Source organism: Moschus berezovskii, chromosome 11 (genome assembly GCF_049115385.1).
Source record: "Moschus berezovskii isolate FMDL1 chromosome 11, NW_MosBer_1.0, whole genome shotgun sequence".
Taxonomy (NCBI): Eukaryota; Metazoa; Chordata; class Mammalia; order Artiodactyla; family Moschidae; genus Moschus; species Moschus berezovskii.
The window spans coordinates 232,139-249,952 of record NC_142470.1 but is presented as its reverse complement, the minus strand read 5'-3'; the positions used below and the strand labels follow the sequence as shown (position 1 = coordinate 249,952).

General features: G+C 60.8%; 1 protein-coding gene across 4 annotated transcripts in view; it reads left to right on the top strand.

Moving 5' to 3' along the window:
* Positions 1 to 3,734: 3,734 nt before the first annotated feature.
* The window catches only part of CACNA1B (calcium voltage-gated channel subunit alpha1 B), a 214,767-nt gene continuing 200,687 nt past the window's right edge, over positions 3,735 to 17,814 (top strand). For all 4 annotated transcript variants that reach the window (XM_055400588.2, XM_088840958.1, XM_088840957.1 and 1 more), the window contains exons 1-3: positions 3,735 to 4,018; positions 5,127 to 5,232; positions 8,465 to 8,604. In XM_055400588.2, coding sequence (XP_055256563.1) covers positions 3,735 to 4,018; positions 5,127 to 5,232; positions 8,465 to 8,604 — 530 coding nt within the window. The remainder of the gene's footprint in view (positions 4,019 to 5,126; positions 5,233 to 8,464; positions 8,605 to 17,814) is intronic.

Genomic DNA, 17,814 nt, shown 5'->3' with positions numbered 1-17,814 from the left:
CAAAGATCATGGCATCTGGTCCCATCACTTCATGGGAAATAGATGGAAAAACAGTGGAAACAGTGTCAGACTTTGTTTTTTTGGGCTCCAAAATCACTGCAGATGCTGATTGCAGCCATGAAATTAAAAGACGCTTGCTCCTTGGAAGGAAAGTTATGACCAACCTTGATAGTATAGTAAAAAGCAGAGACATTACTTTGCCAACCAAGGTCCGTCTAGTCAAGGCTATGGTTTTTCCCGTGGTCATGTATGGATGTGAGAGTTGGACTGTGAAGAAAGCTGATCGCCGAAGAATCGATGCTTTTGAACTGTGGTGTTGGAGAAGACTCTTGAGAGTCCCTTATACTGCAAGGAGATCCAACCAGTCCATTCTAGAGGAGATCAATCCTGGATGTTCATTGGAGGGACTGATGCTAAAGCTGAAACTCCAATACTTTGGCCACCTCATGAGACGAGCTGACTCACTGGAAAAGACTCTGATGCTGGGAAAGGTTGGGGGCGGGAGGAGAAGGGGACGACGGAGAGTGAGATGGCTGGATGGCATCACCGACTCTGTGGACATGAGTTTCAGTGTACTCCGGGAGTTGGTGATGGACAGGGAGGCCTGGCGTGCTGTGATTCATGGGGTCGCGGAGAGTCGGACACGACTGAGCGACTGAACTGAACTGAACTGAACTGAACTGAGGCTGGATGGCATCACCGACTCTGTGGACATGAGTTTGAGTGTGCTCCGGGAGTTGGTGATGGACAGGGAGGCCTGGCGTGCTGTGATTCATGGGGTCGCGGAGAGTCGGACACGACTGAGCGACTGAACTGAACTGAACTGAACTGAACTGAACTGAAGGTTGGTCATAGCTTTTCTTCCAAGGAGTAAGCGTCTTTTAATTTCACGGCTGCAGTCACCATCTGCAGTGATTTTGGAGCCCAAGAAAATGAAGTCTGTCAGTGTTTCTAATGTTTCCCCATCTATCTGCCATGAAGTGATGGCACCAGATGCCATGATTTTCATTTTTTGGATGTTGGGTTTTAAAGCCGGCGGCTCGATGGGCTAATGGCGGCCTCCTCCAAGAGGACTTGTGCCCCATGCCACGCCTGCAACACTGCTGCTGTTGGAGCCCTGCCCCTGGGGCAGGCCGCTGCAGGAGACCCTCAAGCAGGCACTCGCAGGCAGACCTGGCTCGGTGTCTCGTGGGGTCCCTGCTCCTCCCCCCGTCCTGGTGCTGTCAAGGTGCCCTGAGCGTCTCTGGTGGGTGCGCCTCCTGCCGTCGTGCTGCAGCTTCTCCTTTGCCCCTGGTTGTGGGGCGTCTCTCTGGTTCCAACATTCTCCTGTCAGTGGTTGTTCAGCAGTGAGTTGCGATTCTGGTGTTTTTGCGGGAAAAGATGAGCACATGTCCTTCTACTCCGCCATCTTGAAACAGAAAATATAATGGACTACTGCTACTGCTGCTGCTAAGTCACTTCAGTCGTGTCCGACTCTGTGTGACCCCATAGATGGAAGCCCACCAGACTCCCCTGTCCCTGGGATTCTCCAGGCAAGGACACTGGAGTGGGTTGCCATTTCCTTCTCCAATGTGTGCAAGTGAAAAGTGAAAGTGAAGTTGCTCAGTCGTGTCCGACCCCTAGCGACCCCATGGACTGCAGCCCACCAGGCTCCTCCATCCATGGGATTTTCTAGGCAAGAGTACTGGAGTGGCTTGCCAGTGGACTACTACTCAGCCATAAAAACGACATAGTGCCATTTGCAGCAACATGGATGAACCCAGAAATTATCATACTAAGTCAGTCAGACAGAGAAAGAGAAACATCGTATACTATCACTTATATGTGGAATCTGAAATATGATACAAATGAACTTCTCTATGAAAGAGATACAGTCTCATAGACATAGAGCATAGATCAATAGATCTGTGGTTTCCAGTGGGGAGGACCGGAGGAGACGGATGAATTGGGAGTTTGGGATTAGCAGATGTGGACTGTTATATACAGATATAAATGAATCACTTTGCTGTACACCAGACACTAACACAACTTTATAAATCAACTATACTTAAAAAAAATGTCCTTTTTACACATGCCTGTTCCTTCCTATCTGATATGGTGGTGTAAAGACATGATGCCTCATGCTATGGCACCCACCTTGGGCCATGAGGGGACAAGCTTGAGGACAAAAAGTGTACATGGTGACATTAGGAGGGAAGAGAGATGGGAGGAATCTGTGTTCCTGGAATGGCGTGCTTTGTGAGTTTTGATTGAGTGAGGTTGAAACTATATTGCACAGTCACTGACACCTGGGAGTTGGGTTGCTAACCTCTGAATACATCCCCGGTGATGCACACACCGCACCCCCGCAGTCTGCTCCCCACGGAGCAGCCAGAGGGATCCTTTTAGAGAAGGAGTCAAATGACGACTTGTCTGTTCCAAACTCTGCTCTGACTTCCCATCAATCACACTGAAAATGGCAGCCAGAGGCCAGACCTCAGTCTGCCTGGCCCCGAGACTGCCGTCCCCAAGTCTCGGCACTCAGTGTCCTGTCTACACTCGGGTCCACTCAAGGACCATTTCCTGAAAGTCGTCTTCCCTGACTCCTCTTCCGTTTTCACAGCCCTGCTGCTGATGCTGTGGTGGTGCTGACTGGCTGTTTGTGCACTGCTGGAAGGGATGCTTGGCTTACCTCCTCTGTCGCTGATTCGGGAAGGGCTTCTTATTTGAACATTGTGAGGTCCAGATGAGCGAATAGTGTGTGAATCCAGGAGAACAACGCTGGGCACAAATAAACCCTGTGTGAACACTGCCCTTGTATAAGAACGTCTGCTCCCTGAAGGCAGAGCTGGGAGCTTAGCACCTGGCATCTAACAGTGCTTGGTGGAGATGTTGGCTGAATAGCATACAACAAGCTCCCTTAAAATTTTTTTTGAGGGAATGGTGGAACACAGGAATCTCTGAACTGAGGTTTTGGAGCTGATTCAGTGTGTGTTGACGGGAAGGACTAGGACACGATTGAGGGAGGAGGGGCCCAGGAGAGGGCTGTGCATTCCGAAAGCCCGAGACCAGGAGTTGATAGCATCCTCTCTTTTGACGCCGAAGACCTCGAAACGAAGGCAGGACAGAACCTAGGAGTCACCGTCTTGGAAGAGCCCGGTGGTCACAGCGGGGGGGGGGGGCAGTGGGCAATGCGGCCGCTGCGGGGAGTGAGGTGTGGCAAACCTGGGGAACGAGGGGCCCCCCCTCCCCGCTTTGGGCGACAGCATCTCGGAGCCGGCGATGCCTCCGGGGTGAGGGGGTGTCGTTTGCGCCGCTCAGCTCGCCGTCGAGGACTCTCAGCCCCTCCCAGCTCCTCGTCTCAGCTGCCCAGTTCAGCATCTGGTCAGCTGCTGGCCGGGAGCGAGGCGGGACGCGCGGAGGGCGCACCCTCACCGCTCTCGCGCAGCGCGGAGGACCCGTGGGCCGAGGCTGGACCGGGCTGGGGGAGCGGGCGGGGGCGGCCCGCTGGGGGCGGGGCGGGCGCGAGCCGGACGGGCGGGGCGGGCGCGGATTGGCTTGGCGCCGCCACGTGACCGGCCCCATATAGGGCGTGGCGCGGGCGGCGGAGTCGGGTGCGGCGGCTGCCGGCCGGGCGAGGTCTGGTGCGGGTCCGGCGGCTCCGCGGCTGCTCCGCTAGAGCGCCGGGCGCGCCTCGCGCCTTCCGATCCCCGCGGGGCCGCCGGGCCGGGGGATGCGCTCAGCGCCCGGGAGCCATGGTCCGCTTCGGGGACGAGCTGGGCGGCCGCTATGGGGGCCCCGGCGGCGGGGAGCGGGCGCGGGGCGGCGGGGCCGGCGTTGCGGGCGGCCCGGGCCCCGGGGGTCTACAGCCGGGCCAGCGGGTCCTCTACAAGCAGTCGATCGCGCAGCGCGCGCGGACCATGGCGCTGTACAACCCCATCCCGGTCAAGCAGAACTGCTTCACAGTCAACCGCTCGCTCTTCGTCTTCAGCGAGGACAACGTCGTCCGTAAATACGCCAAGCGCATCACCGAGTGGCCATATCCTGCCGGGTGCCGGGCCGGGTCGGGGCCAGGGGCCGCCCGAGGTCGCGGGAACGGGGACGGGGACGGGGCGCGGCGTCCGGCGTCTGCGCCTTGCGGGTTCTGGGAGGGGCGGCTTGGGCCGGGGGCCTGGGAGGGGGCCGGCCGCATGCTGCGCCCAGTGGCCATCTTTCCCGGGGCTGGAGGAGGGTGCGCCCTGGGGAGAGGCGCATCGGGTCGCTCGGCGAGGAGGGGGCGGGGCGGATTCCGGGCCCTCTCGGCGCGCCGCGTGTGCGTGCGTGTTTGTGTTTCTCTGTGTGTGTGTGTGCGGTCGTGGCGGCGGCCGCGGGAGCGGGGTGGGCGCTGGGCGGAGCCCCCTGCCCCTGAGCTCGTCCCTTCTCTCCTTCGATGCCGGCGCAGAGCGCGTGGCCAGCCTGGAGGGCACCCGAGGGCGAATCGGTGTCCGTGTAGGTGTGAGCGCCGGGTGGAGGCGAGCCCGTGCGCGCGCCTGACTGCAGGTGCCTGAGTGTGTGAGGGCAGAGCGTGAACCCGGTGCTGCGCGTGCGTGCGCTCGGGACTCTCGGTACATGGGTGTTCACGTGCCTGTGTAGGTACATGTGGCTGCGTGTCTTTCGGTAGGAGTGTGCGCCTGCGCGGGGTCCTTCCTCCCGCCGCGCGCGGGGGGCGCACGGCTCCCTCCCTCGGGTCGCGGGCGTCGGGCGGAGCCGCGGAGGGAGCGCTGTCCGCGGTGCTGACGGCCGCGGGGACGTGCTGAGGGGCTGGGAGTCGGGCGGAGCCGCGGGGGGGCGCTGTCCGCGGTGCTGACGGCCGCGGGGACGTGCTGAGGGGCTGGGAGTCGGGCGGAGCCGCGGAGGGGGCGCTGTCCGCGGTGCTGACGGCCGCGGGGACGAGCTGAGGGGCTGGCGGCTGCGACTGCGGAGGCGGCCCTCGCGGCGCCCCGAGGATGGGGGAGGATGGGGGCGGGAAGGGTGGGGTGGGCTCCGGACCTGGTCATTCTCAGCCCCTCTGGAGGCGGCCGGGCCCGGCTGCTGCACTGCGCGCTGCCGGCCTTGGCCTCCTCGCCTCTCCTCTTTGGCGCCTCCTGGCCAGTCCTTAACCCACGCACTCCGTTTGAGTACATGATTCTGGCCACCATCATCGCCAACTGTATCGTGCTGGCGCTGGAGCAGCACCTCCCAGACGGAGACAAAACGCCCATGTCTGAGCGGCTGGTAAGTGCTGTGGCGGCGGGGCCTGAGGGCGGGGCGTGCGGTGGCGGCAGCTTGTCTGATTCCGCGACTTTTCAGGACCCGTGATGGGGCAGCTCCCTCGGGCTGGGTAGTGTCAGGAGGAGTGGGACAGCCCGCTCAGCCCCTGCTGGGGACCGGTGGCTTGAGGGAGGCCATTTTAGCCAGCAGCTGCTCTGCCCAGTGACACTAGCCATCCCTAACCCTAAGAAACTAAGAGCTAATGCTGGCACTTGAGAGGGGCCTTCACGAAGGCCCAGAGTCTGGAATGCCGGGCTGCCCCTTTCCCTCCAGGGCTGTGGTGGGCTTCGGCCCGGGTGCAGCCCTGGTTATCTCCCTCTCTGGCTCTGCTTGGGACTCCTTCCCTGTGGGGCTTTTGCTTCCCATGGGATGCACTCCTTCCTACACTTTCTTCCCAAACATCCCCAAACATAGTTCTCACCCGCTCATACCAGGAGCTCCCAGACCCCATGTTTCCCCTGTTGAAGCACAGAGCTCACAGGAACCAGGGTGCTAGGTCAGGGCATCTGGAGGGGCTGGGGCAGAGGCAGGGTGCTGCTTGAGGGGGCAAGCCCCAGTCTGAAGGTGAGGCTACGTCTCCTAGCCCCCAGAGTCCTAGCTGCCCTGGGCCCTCTGCCCGGGCTTGGTGTGGGCTCACTGGGGCCTGAGAGACTGAGCCTCAGAGCAGAGAGAAGGAAAAGCACACGCAGGGGCTGGAGAGGGAGCCTGGGGCCTGGCTGGAGAGTGCTGCAGTCCTGGGGTCCCCGAAGAAGGAGACACTTCTGGGGGCACCAGCCGTCCAGAGGCTGAACGCTTTTCTCCACATCCTGGCGAGCGACTGTTCTTCCAAACTTCTTTCCTTTACTTCAGCAGAGATAAGCATTGATGAAGCAGAGCCTGTTCTGTGCTTGGCATGGGCCTTGAACTTCAGGCCAAGGGGTGAAGCAGAGGAGACAAAGTAGGCTGCCTTGGTGGTGCTCTACTTTGTGTGGGCGCCTCGAGAAGGCAAAGAAGTGACAGCCAGGGTGGTCAGCCAAGAGATGGGGGTTCGTGGGTTGGTTGTTTCTCCAGATGCGAGAACGGCTGAGGGGTTTCAGCTGTGGGTTTGGAGGGGGAGGGTTGTGAAGGACATACTGACAGGGTGAAGGGTGGTCCCCGTGGGGGACTCCTGCCCAGACGTGGAGCTGGACAGGCTCACCCACCGTCTTTGGGCCCCAGGTTCCTGCCAGTGGGGTGCCCCTGGCCTGCTGTGAGCTTGGTGGCCATGCTGAAGGCTGGAGAAGAGGGTGACAGTGAGAGGGAACTGGGGCTTCTGGCAGGGAGCCTCGAATGCCAGGCCACAGGGTGCGGCAGGGGTGGGCCCAGAGGGAAGCAGGCTGGGGGGGCAGGGGCAGGGAGGCCTGTGAACGGCAGTCAGCCTCGGGCCTTCCTCCTGGGCAGCAGGCTTGAGTGGGCCAGAGTGCATCCGGCCTCACAGGTGAGGGACAGTTTGCTTTGTGGTGATGGGGGTCTGTACACTTGTAAGGGTTGAGGGTTGAACAGAATGTGCTCACCCCCCCTAGGCCTGGTGGCCCTGAGATGGATGGAGGCTGAACACAGAGGGCCTGGGGAGCAGGCGCAGTGGTGGTCCAAGGTTAGGTCTGGAGGCTGGTGCTGCTGCCAGAGGCTGGGAGGGGCTTCGTGGTGCAGAGGCGCCTGCCCTGGGGTGGGGCCTCCCCAGCTCTGCTTTCCAGACACCTGTCAACCTCCCACGTGGCCTTTAGCTGGAGCCCCCAGCGCGCAGTCTCACCCCTCCCCCGAGCCAGCCCTTGCTGAGTGTGGTCAGGGGTGGGGCTGGGAGCAAGGGCATTGGGAAGGGGCCCCACCCCATCTCCTCGTGTTGGCCGGCTCTTCTCCCACGAACCCAGAGCTTCTCTGAACATGTTTGCTGGGGCCCTGTGTTTATTCAGGGTAGGTGGTCGGCAGCCTCTTCTCTTGGGGAAAGGGGACCCTCTGACCAAACCAGACAAGAGCGTTGGGGAGGGAGCATCCTCGTGAGTCAACAGGGCTGTGATGGATGCTCTACTGCCTGGTCCCCGGGGCAGCAGCCTCTGCTGCACGCTGCTCCCGGCAGCCACGGGCCAGGAGGCCAGGCTGAGGGTTCCCAGGTCAGATGGGAGAGCCCTGGAGGCCAGGCTCCTTGGGGGAGGAAGGCACAGGCCGCTCCGCAGGAGTCAGCCTGGCTCTCCCCTCCCTGGGCCCTGAGGCCAGGCCTCTTCCTGGCAGAGCAGCCTCTGGGTGACAGGTCCCACAGTCCTGAGAGCAGGACCTGCCTGCCTCCTTTCTGTCCTCTTCTGCGTCTGTGGTCTACGCTCAGGCTGTTTCCCCTTGCTGACCCTCCTCCTCCAGGGTCCACTTGGTCCAGCTCCTGGGGTCACCTGCACAGAGGCCCTGTCTGCCCCCCGCCCCCAGCGTGTGACGTCCCAGTGCTCCCCGAGTCCCCGTAGCCTATCCCCATGTGCTTGGCGCCAGGCAGGCCCGGGCCGTTGGGGTTCTGTGCTCCCCTGACCCAGTTCTGCTCTCTGTCATCTCCACCCGGAACTCCTATCCCGGTCGCCCAGCTGGATGCCTCAGGCTCCAGAGGCTCCCTGAGGCCCACCATGCTTGCTCGCCCCAGAACGTGCGTGTTTTGAATATCCAACAGGTGTGTACTGAGTGAGCGAGCTGGCCCTGGGCTGTGCTCCAGGGAGCTGGGCACGGTCCCTGCTGTGGTTCGAGCCCAGGGTCGGACCCAGGTCACCTCTGGCTTGGAATCCGGCTCTGCCTCTGACAAGCTGCGAGTCTCGGGCCCTGTTCTGTGGCCTCTCTGTGCTTCAGCTACCCCTCGGATGGGGACGGCGACAGTGCTCAGTGCCTGGGACGGCGGCAGTGCTCCGTGCCTGGGACGGCAGCAGTGCTCAGTGCCTGGGATGGTATAAGAGGCTTGCCCTGGTGATTGCAGGAAGCCCCTCACATGTTGTTACTGCTCACTCTGCGGCAGGGTGTTGGGGGGAGAGCCCCTCCTCACGTGACTGGGTGTCACTGGCTGTGGGGACAGGGCCCCCTCTGTGTTAGGGGAGCCTGGCAGAGAGCACCGAGGCCCGTGCCAAAAGGACCGTCAGTGGGTGTCAGGGCAGGGCTGGGGGTCCTCACCGGCTGCGTCCGGGCAGTGGTGACCGTGCTCTGTGCTTCTCCTCAGGACGACACGGAGCCCTACTTCATCGGCATCTTCTGCTTCGAGGCTGGGATCAAGATCATCGCACTGGGCTTTGTCCTGCACAAGGGCTCCTATCTGCGGAACGGTTGGAATGTCATGGACTTTGTGGTGGTCCTCACGGGGTAGGTGCTGGGCCTGGGGTGCCCTCTGCATGGGCTGCAGCATCCACTCTAGGGCCCCGGCTTTGTGGTGGTCCTCAGGGGTGGGTGCTGGTGGACAGGCATTGTTCTTCCCTGGGAAGAACCTGGGCTGTGATCCTGGCTGAGGGGCCGTCGAGGAGATTTGTCCTTGGCAGAGCTTGCTTGTGGAGCTGCTGGTGCTGTGGTCAGGTCTGCAGGGCAGGAAGGGCACTGGGCCTGATTTTGTAAATCCTGGGCCGCAGCCTGGCCTCTTTTGCCCCATGACCTGGGGGGCGCATGTGCGTATCCGAGTCTCCTGCCTGAAGCAATCGTGGACACGTGCTCCTGGAGCTGTGCTTTGGTGAGGTTGTGCCTCTGTAGTCACAGCTTCTGGTTCCAGGAAGGTGCCTAATCAGTGGCCCATCCCCCACTTTCCTTCTCAGATAGACTGTAATAATTACCAGCGTGTGGTTCCCAAGCAATCCAGGAGATCCAGAAAGTCACCTGAGGCTGGGCCAGGGAGGGGGAGGAGAGTGGGCAGAAAGCCCGTCTCGTCATCACCGGGCCCCCAGCCTTCAGGGCCTCGGTCTCTCCACCTGCCTGGTGGTATTCAGGGCCTGTGCCCTGTTCTGAGGTTGAGCTGCCATTGCCCCGGCTCTGGGCTGCCCTCCACCTCTGGCTGGGGTGGGGGTAAGTGCCTGGGGTTTGCTCCAGAAACCTGTTTGCACAGCCCAGGTCCCTGAGGCCCCACCCCAGGGACTGCAGCCACTCCTCCTGGAGCCGTGTGGTCCCAGGGAGGCTGGGAGCCCCACTGTGGCCAGAAACTCTCCTTCCAAAGGGGCAGGTGGCTGTGGCCAGGGCTCCTGTGCTACATGCGGATAAACAGACTTGGCTCCATGGCCTCTGGGCTCCCAGATAAGACCCTCAGTGCAAGCCCCCCTCAGTCCCCTGCTCCATCCTCGGAGACCGGCTCTCTGTCTGCTGAAGCTGCTGCTGGTGGCTCCAGCGGTGCCTGTGGCATGCCCAGCATAGGCCAGAATCGAGGTGCCTGACTTTCCCTGGAGATGACCGAGGGGCCGGTGGGCCTCATGCCTCAGCTCCCCTCCTGGTCTTAGCGCCTGTGGCACCAGCCTGTCACCAGCTCTGATCAGATGGGCACCACTGAAATTGGATATAATAGGCTGGGCAACTTTCTAATCTGTTCCATTTTCCCTAATGACCAAGGAGGGAAGGTAGCAGGGAGCCTTTTGCTGGGAGGCATGCCATCCTGCTGTGTGCTGCTCACCGTGCACACCCGTCTGCTGCCTGAGGGCAGGTGGCCGCGGGGCTTGTACAGAGAGCCCTCTGAGGTCCCACTGATGGGGCGTGGTGGCGAGCGTGGGCCTTTGGAGGGCAGGGTCCGCCTTGTAGTCCCTCGGGCAGTGCGTGGGCTGTCGAGAAGTGTCACTGGCTGTTTGCGTCTCTCTCCCTCTAGACCCATGTCCCTGAGGGTACGAATGTCTTGTTTTTTAGAGTGTCCCCAGAGCATAGCTCGGGGCTGGCCCCCAGAGGGTCAGGGAGTGTCTGCTATTGAAGCTCAGGTGCTCTGTGCTTGAGCCACCTGGGAGCTGGTGAGGGTGGTGGGACCGGCCTCTGGGGATGCTGTCCATGGTGCTGTTTGGGCTGCTGGGAGCATAGCAGGGAGGTCTGCACCAACCCCTTGGCAGGACCCCTGAGTCTTCCAACAAACATATCCTGATTCCAGGTTCAGGGGGCCTGGTCCCCCCGTGAGGGCTGGGAGACCTTCAAGGGCGGCTGCTTTCTCTTACCTGTTGAGCACACTCCTGGGCACAGGAGAGAATAGGATGGCTCACCTTCCTGGAGCCCCAGCAGGGGGATCCCAAGGGTCCCAAGACTGTAACTCTGCACCCAGCCTGGCCTCGGGGATCCTGCCCTCAGAGGCCCACCTGTTTCTCCCTCTCCTCTCTGCTGCCGTCACGTGAGCCTCCGCCCGCCCCGCCCCGGCTGTGTGTCTCTCTCCCTCGCTGCCTCTCTCAACCTCCTGGCTTTGTCTCTGCGTCTCTAAGCTTCTCTGTGTCTCTGCTTTTTCATCTCGTCTATTTCTTTACCTCCCGATGTTTCTCCTTCTGAGTCGTTTGCTTTCTCTCTCTTATTCTTCCTTTGCCTTTCTTTTCTGTTTGTTCTGCGCCTCTCGAGTGGGTCGTGAAGCCTCTGCAGACTGTCTGTGAGAGGAGGGCTGCGAGTCGGCACCGATGGTTCCCAGGCTCCCTCGCTCTGCACCTTGTCCGCAGGGATTGCTCTGGGTTGGGAGGGAAGCCCCCAGTTGGGGAAGGTGGTCTGTGTTCCCTGGGGGCTCACATGCTGCCCACAGTCATGTGGGGGACTTGCTCTGCTGCTCTCTCTTGCCGCACCTGGGGACTGGCGACGTGTGTACATGTGTATGTGTGCAGACATACATGCCTGCACGCATGTGTGTGCCTGCACGCACGTGTGTATGTACACACGGTCATCTGTCCATGCACGCACTCGCTCATGCATGTGTGCATTTACATGCACACACATGTGTACACACTTGTATGTGTGCGTGTGCGTTTGTTCATGCACGCGTGTGCTCACGTGTATATGTGTGACTGTGTGCACATGTGCACATATGTGAACACACGTGCACCCGAGCACCCACGTGTATGTGCGCATGTGCACAGCCTTGTGTGCCCATTTGTGTACAGATGTGTCTGTGTGTTGCATGATAGAAGGAGGCCTTGTCTGTTTTTGGGGTGAGTGCTGGGCCTGGGGAATCCAGAGAAGAGCCCTAATTCTCCTGAGCTGAGGTGCCTATGGGTAGCCATGGGGGCACTGTTTCTCATTACTTTGTTGTTTTTAATTAGGGTTTACTTAATTGGTACTCAGAGGGCTGGAAGCCCCATGGTGAACAGGGAAGGCCATGTTGCCTGGTGAAACTTGACTTGTCCCCAAGGCCAACTGGGCTTGCTTCTGCTTCTGGGCCCGGCATGTGGGCTTGGGAGGTGCCCTGGATGGGACTGTGGTCCTACCCTGCGTCGGGGAAGCCTCTTCATCTCATACACTGGCCTGTAAACTATGCCTGGGCATTGCAGAGGGAGAGCGATACAGCACCCAGTCCTGCCCACGGCGCGGGGGAGGGGCTGTCCCGTCTGAGGCCCCCGTCTGCACATTTGAGCCACTTGAGTGGCCCTCATCCGGTGCTGCCCCGCCCACTGGTCATCCCTTGATTGCTATTTCAGAATTGGAGCTGAGGACACAGCAGTGAACAAGACCCCCTGGTCCCTGCCCTGTGGGCTGTGTTCTCGGGGGACCTGGTCTCCTTGGCCCTGCTGTGCTTTCTCTGGGTGCCCAGAGCCTCAGCAAGGGCAGAGGGCACAGGCTCATGGCCACATCGTGGGGCCTGGGGGCGGGTGTGCCATGGAGACCACTCTTCATTGACAGTACAGGCTTCATGTTCCCATGGAGGAAAGGGGTTAGGAGAACATGGTGTGGTCTGGACGGCTGCGGCTTGGGGTAGGCTCAGTAGCAAGGGGCTGAGCCCTCTAGATATTTGGTGAGAAGCCGTGGCTGACGGTGTCAGTACCAGAACACAGGTGTCTCCATGGCCTTTAGAGCTCAAGATCAGACAGGATCCCCAGGGGTGGGGTCTGGAGAAGAAGCTGTCCATGGGTGAGCCTGGGGACTCCAGAGCTGGTAGGTTGGGACTGGCCAGTGAGGTGGGTGGGGTCGTGTTTTAGGAAGGAAGAGCGTGTCCTTCTCCAGCAGGAGTGCGGGGAGGATGGACCGCTGAGCGCAGCGACAGGCAGCCTGCAGGTGAAGGGTCCGTGCAGATGGCCTGCACGGAGGCTCCTGCAGGCCCAGAGGGCCTGTGGTGGGCACCCAGGGCAGCTCTTCCGCCTTCGGGGGAGTTTTTCAGCAAAGCCGGGCAGAGAACTGGGCAGTGGTGGGAGTCAGAGGAAGGGCAGAGGGTTTTATCAGGCGGGGGCCACAGCCTGGCCCTGGAGGCAGGACCGCGGCGGTGCGGCTGGAGCGCTGGAGTGATGTCTGGGTGGACGAGGGCAGCCGGACCCCGGAGTCCACGCTCACCTCTCTGTGACCTCAGTACTCCAGAGGTCAAGCTGAGTGCGTGTGCCGGGTTGTCAGATGAGAAAGCAGGGATGGGGCGAGAGTGCTCTGCGTGCCGTCAGCTGAGGCTGGCGTGGGAAGCAGGTGGTGTGTGACGGAGGGACGGGCTTGCGGGCAGAGTGAGTGGGGGCACCGCAGCCCGGCCCCTTGCCTTCTCCTGGGCTCCCCTGGCTGGTCACCTCCCCTTCTCTCCCTGTTGACCCTCTGGCTGACTGCCCATCCCCTTGTTCATGTGGAGGGTATCTGTCAAGTGCCCTGGTTGCTGGGGACACAGCAATGGACATGGAGGCTGCATTTCCTGGGGACACAGGTGACAAGCAGCCTGTCCACATGGGTGTGAAGTGCAGTGGCGAGCAGGAAGCCGGGCGACGGGGGTGAAGTTCCCCTTCATGGGGTTCAGGGAAGGTCCTTCTTAAGGACCTTGAGCAGAGCAGCAGCGGGGAGGGGGTTGGGCATCCTGAACCTGGGAGGGGGCAGGGGGCAAAGATGCTGGGAGGCTGTGGGGGCCGCTTGGGGCTCTGGGTGCAGGGGCTGACCTGGGTGGGGTGGTGATGGTGGGGAGCAACGCCCAGGAGGAAGTGGTGGGCTTGGACTGGGCTGGGCTGTGGGAAGCACTGCTGGTTGGTTGTCCTCAGGAAACTTGTTGGCACCCCAAGTGTGGCACCCATGTTGCCCGCCTGTCCTAACTGCTGCTGTGCCCACCCCTGCACCTTTGCCCTCCCCACCCCCAAGGGAGCCCCCAGACCAGCCTTTGGTCCCGAGGGGTTGATTGCAGCTGGGAATTGGGGCAGGATCCTCTCAGACCATGAGGACTTGGGCCCAGAGTCCCCCGCCAGTTATGGCCCAGCCTGGAGCTTCCCTTGGGGGGAGGAGAGGTCTGTCCCAGCTCCGGCAGGTAGCTCCCTGTGGACAGTTCTAACCACAGCGCCTCATTTTACTCCAAATTAAGCTGGGATTTCTTTCCAGGACATGTAATTAGAACTCAGGGTCTCCTGTCGCTGGCCTGAACCTCCCGCATTGCCTAGGGAGGGATGTCTGTGTTCATGCCCTGCCCTGCCTCCTGAGCACTGGGGCCTGGCTGCGGCCACTGCCAGAGGGCGTGGGAATGTGGTCCCGGGAGGCTGGGCCCTGGGGGACACTGACCTGGGCAAGGAGGGGTCCAGAAGGCAAGGGCCAAGGTGAGCAATGAGCCTGTGCCCACGTGTGGGAGCCAAGGGCACCGTGCCTAGCCCCAGGTGGCCAGTGATACTGCGTCTGGAGGTGGACTGACCTCGGCTCGTGACCTCGGGCTCTAGAGCTCACGTTTGGGGCCAGAGCCGCCTGTGTCCCGTGATGTGGTCCTGCAGGCGGGGCCTCTGATGCCTGCTCAGGTTGGGGGTTTGCTTGACCTTCTCTTCTATCCCTACCTGAGGCTGGGATTCGCTGGGACAGGGGAGGGGCCTGACTTCTGACCAGTGGCTCCTGGAGCTGCAGAGGGAGGCAGTTGGGGACTCCATCTTTAAATTCGCCCCAGGCAGCATCCCCGAGGCATCACTGATAATTCAGAACAGGCTTGGCCGCTGTGTCTGCCTGGCTCCCAGGTGCCTGCCTCCTGCCAGTGGCCCCACTGGGCTGCCAGCCCCGTACTGGCGCCAGAAGCAGGGGTAGGGGGTTCCCTGCCTCCCTCCGTCTGCGCCCCCGCCGGCTGGGTGTCCGCTGAGGGTGGCTCACGCCACTGCTCTGCTCTCAGTGTCTCTGCTCTCCTGGTTCCCCTCCCGCTTCTTCCTATGATTTAGGGCTTCTCACAGCCTCCTGGAGGGCTGTGGGGAGCCAGAGCCAGGCCCTTCCTGGCTGCTGCCTGCAGATGCCACCCCATGTGTTGAAGGAGAGCCCCCTCCGCCCAGCTCTAGGGGCCTGGTGATCCTGGCAGGACAGGGGGTGCCGGCTGCCGGCCTCAGGCCCGGGCTCCGCTGTGCTGCTCTGTGGGGTCCTGGGTGCTGGGCTCCTGGGGCTGTCGAAGCTGGTGCCAGCAGCACGCTGAGTGTGGTGTGCCTCTGCAGAGGTGTGGTGGTCGCTCAGTCGTGTCCAACCCTTTGCAATCCCATGGACTGTAGCCCACCAGGCTCCTCCGGCCTTAAAATTCACCAAGCAAGAACACTGGACTGGGTTGCCATTTCCTTCTCCAGGGGATCTTCCTGACCCAGGGATTGAACCTGGGTCTCCTGCATTGCAGGCAGACGCTTTGCCATCTGAGCCACCAGGGAAGCCCGCCCTCTGCAGAAGGGGCAGGGAGAAACTGCTCAACTTTCCATGTATCTTGTTCCCGGTGTGCCTGCAGAGGCCACAGGAGGTCACGCCTGGTGGGAGTGGGAGTGTTTGCCTGTGGCTGGTGGATATACCTGCAGCTGTTCAGGAGGGTGGGGCAGCTGGGCATTGGACTCTGCCTTCCTGTTCAACTCCAGGTGCCTCCCCTCACCCCATTTCATGCTGGTGAGCCCAGAGCTGCAAATTCACACGGAGGTGCGAATTGTTGCTAATGTCCTCTTGAGTTGCTAGGCCTGGAGCCAACGCCAGTCCCAGTTCCTGGAGAAAGGCGGGAGGGCAGGTCCTCCTTGGCTGAGCGGTGGGGGGCCGCCAGGAGGGGCCGCTTGCTCCCTTGCTCACAGCCCGTCTGAGTCACACAGACCTGGAACCTGCGGACCCTGCGCAGGCCGCCTGCACAGGCCCTGGGGTATCCTGTCTTCACCCGACTGGCTGCCCCACGGTGCCCCACTTTCTCCAGGCCTCAGCCTCTCCGGGGAGCCCCTGTCGGAGCCCTCATCACTCCGGCTGGTGGCTCCCTCTCTGCTCCCAGAGTTTAAGAGCCTGTGTACCCCTTTCAGCGGGATGGGATGTGGGTCTGTGTTTCTCTGCCTGGCGGCCTCTCTGCCCTGCTCTTGTCCTAGGGGCTTCCCTCCTGGCCAGCTCCACAGATGGACTTTCCCCTGCAGAATCTTCCCCTTAGCTCGGGCGCCACACAGATACCTGAGACGGGGGTCAGGGGCCGGAACAGCAGGTGTTCGCTGTCTCACTTTGGAGGCTGGTTGTCTAAGATCAGGGCGCCCGCGGGGGTGCGTTAGCTGAGATGTCTCCCTGACGGTGGGTGGCCGCCTCCCCACTGTGTCTTCCCGGGCCGCTTCTCTGTGTGTGCAGACACAGGTCTCTGGTGTCTCTTCCTGTTCTATTAAATTAATCCTTTAAATTAAAGCTCATCTGTAGGACCTTGCTTAACCATTTATCTCCCAAGAATCCCATCTCCAGATACAGTCCCATTGGGAGTCAGAGCTTCAACAGAGGAATCTGGGGGGACATGGGTTAGTCTGCAACAGGCTGCGCCCAGACTCCAGGCTCCTCTGATGAGCCTCGGTGCCCCAGTTCCCAGTGGGCAGCGAGTGCTGTGGGGCTGAAATCCGGTGGGGCAGTGGGAAGCCCCTGCGCCCCATGGGCACAGGTGGCACTGAGTGGTCCTGGGTGGCCGTGAGGCTGCCAGTCTGGGTCCGTGGCGTGGCGGGCCCAGGCTAGTCGTCTGCAGGTCCTTTCTCATTCCTCGTGCTCGGCCATCGGCCTCTGGGGTCTGACGGCAGGGACTGTGGACTGAGGTGGCTGAAGGCAGGGCTGCCCACTCCCTTGGACCCTCTGCAGCCTGGACTGGGGCAGGGGCCTGGGGAGGGCACTGCTGAGCCGAGGGGGGACCAGAGGGTGTCTTGCAGCCTCCTGTCCGAGGGTGGGCATCCCCGAGGGGGCCTCCAGCACCGCCTGCCCTCTCTGCCTGCGGCTCCTCCCCACACCTGCTGTCGGGGACCCTGGTTCTGTGAATGCAGTGTGGGGGCAGGGAATGGGCAGGAAGCGAGAGCATCCTTCTTCCCATCTCCTGATTAGTCCTGGGTCCTGGTGTTTCCACTGTCCAGCCCTGCAACACGCTGACACAGGGGCACAGCAGGGCATGAGCGAGACCCCCGTGTGGCCAGGGTTTGGTCTCCATCAGTGGCTCCTTCCGTGGGGTGAGGCCCCTTGGGGTGGTGCGCTCACTCCTGTGCTTCTCTGGGTCCCTGGCCTGGCAACTGGGCAGCGTGGGTGCAGAGCCCTCTGGTCAAAGGCCAAGCGGGTGGTGCTAGAAGGGTGAGCACAGCAGGAGGGGAGAACGAAAGCTCGAAGCTGGCTCTTCCACGAAGTCTCCTAGGTATTGGCTGCTCTTCTAATGTGATTGTTCCATGACGTTCCTGAGCTGGATGCTATTATTAACATCCCCTCGTAAAAAATTAAATATCTTATCTTGAGCTCATCACAGATCTGCTGTATGCACAGAGGGTGCTGAGGGTGCTGTCCTGTGAGGCTATGCTACACACGGTTTCACAACCAGGGTGTGGCCCCGGCACAGTCAAGACACAGAAACTCCATCCCCACCAGGACCCGCCCTGTTGCCCTTCTGTACCCGCTTCCACTTTCCTCTGGCCTCACTGCCCCTTAATCCCTGATGACCAAATCCAGCACCCACGTCCGTCACTTTGTCCCTTCACGAGCACTGAATATTGGTTAATGGAACCGTGCCTCCGGGACTGGCTCTGCTCACCAGGATGGCTCTCTGAGGCTGCCTGAGTCACACTGTTGCACACGTCTGTACTTTGTTTCTCTTCACTGCCCACTGTCTCTCTAACTGTTCACCTGTTGACTGACATGTGATTTGTTTCTAGTTTTTGAAATGTCACCCACAAGCCTGCTCTGCACGTCCGTGCACAGGTTTTGTGTGAACATGTTTCCTGGTTGAATGCCTAGGAGGGCAGTTACGGGGCCGCACTGCAGGGCATGTTTAGTTGTTTAACATATTACCAAACTGTAATCCGAAGTGTCTGTACCACTTTACATTTTTTTACATTCCCATCAGCAATGTACGAGCGATCTAGTCTCTCCATCTCCTTACCAGCATTGGCTGTTGTCACTGTTTCTTATTTTAGCTATTCTGGTGGGTATGCAGTGATATATCATGATGGTTTTGATTTGCATTCCCCTAATGGGTAGGCTGCAGTCCGTGGGGTCGCTAAGGGTCGGACA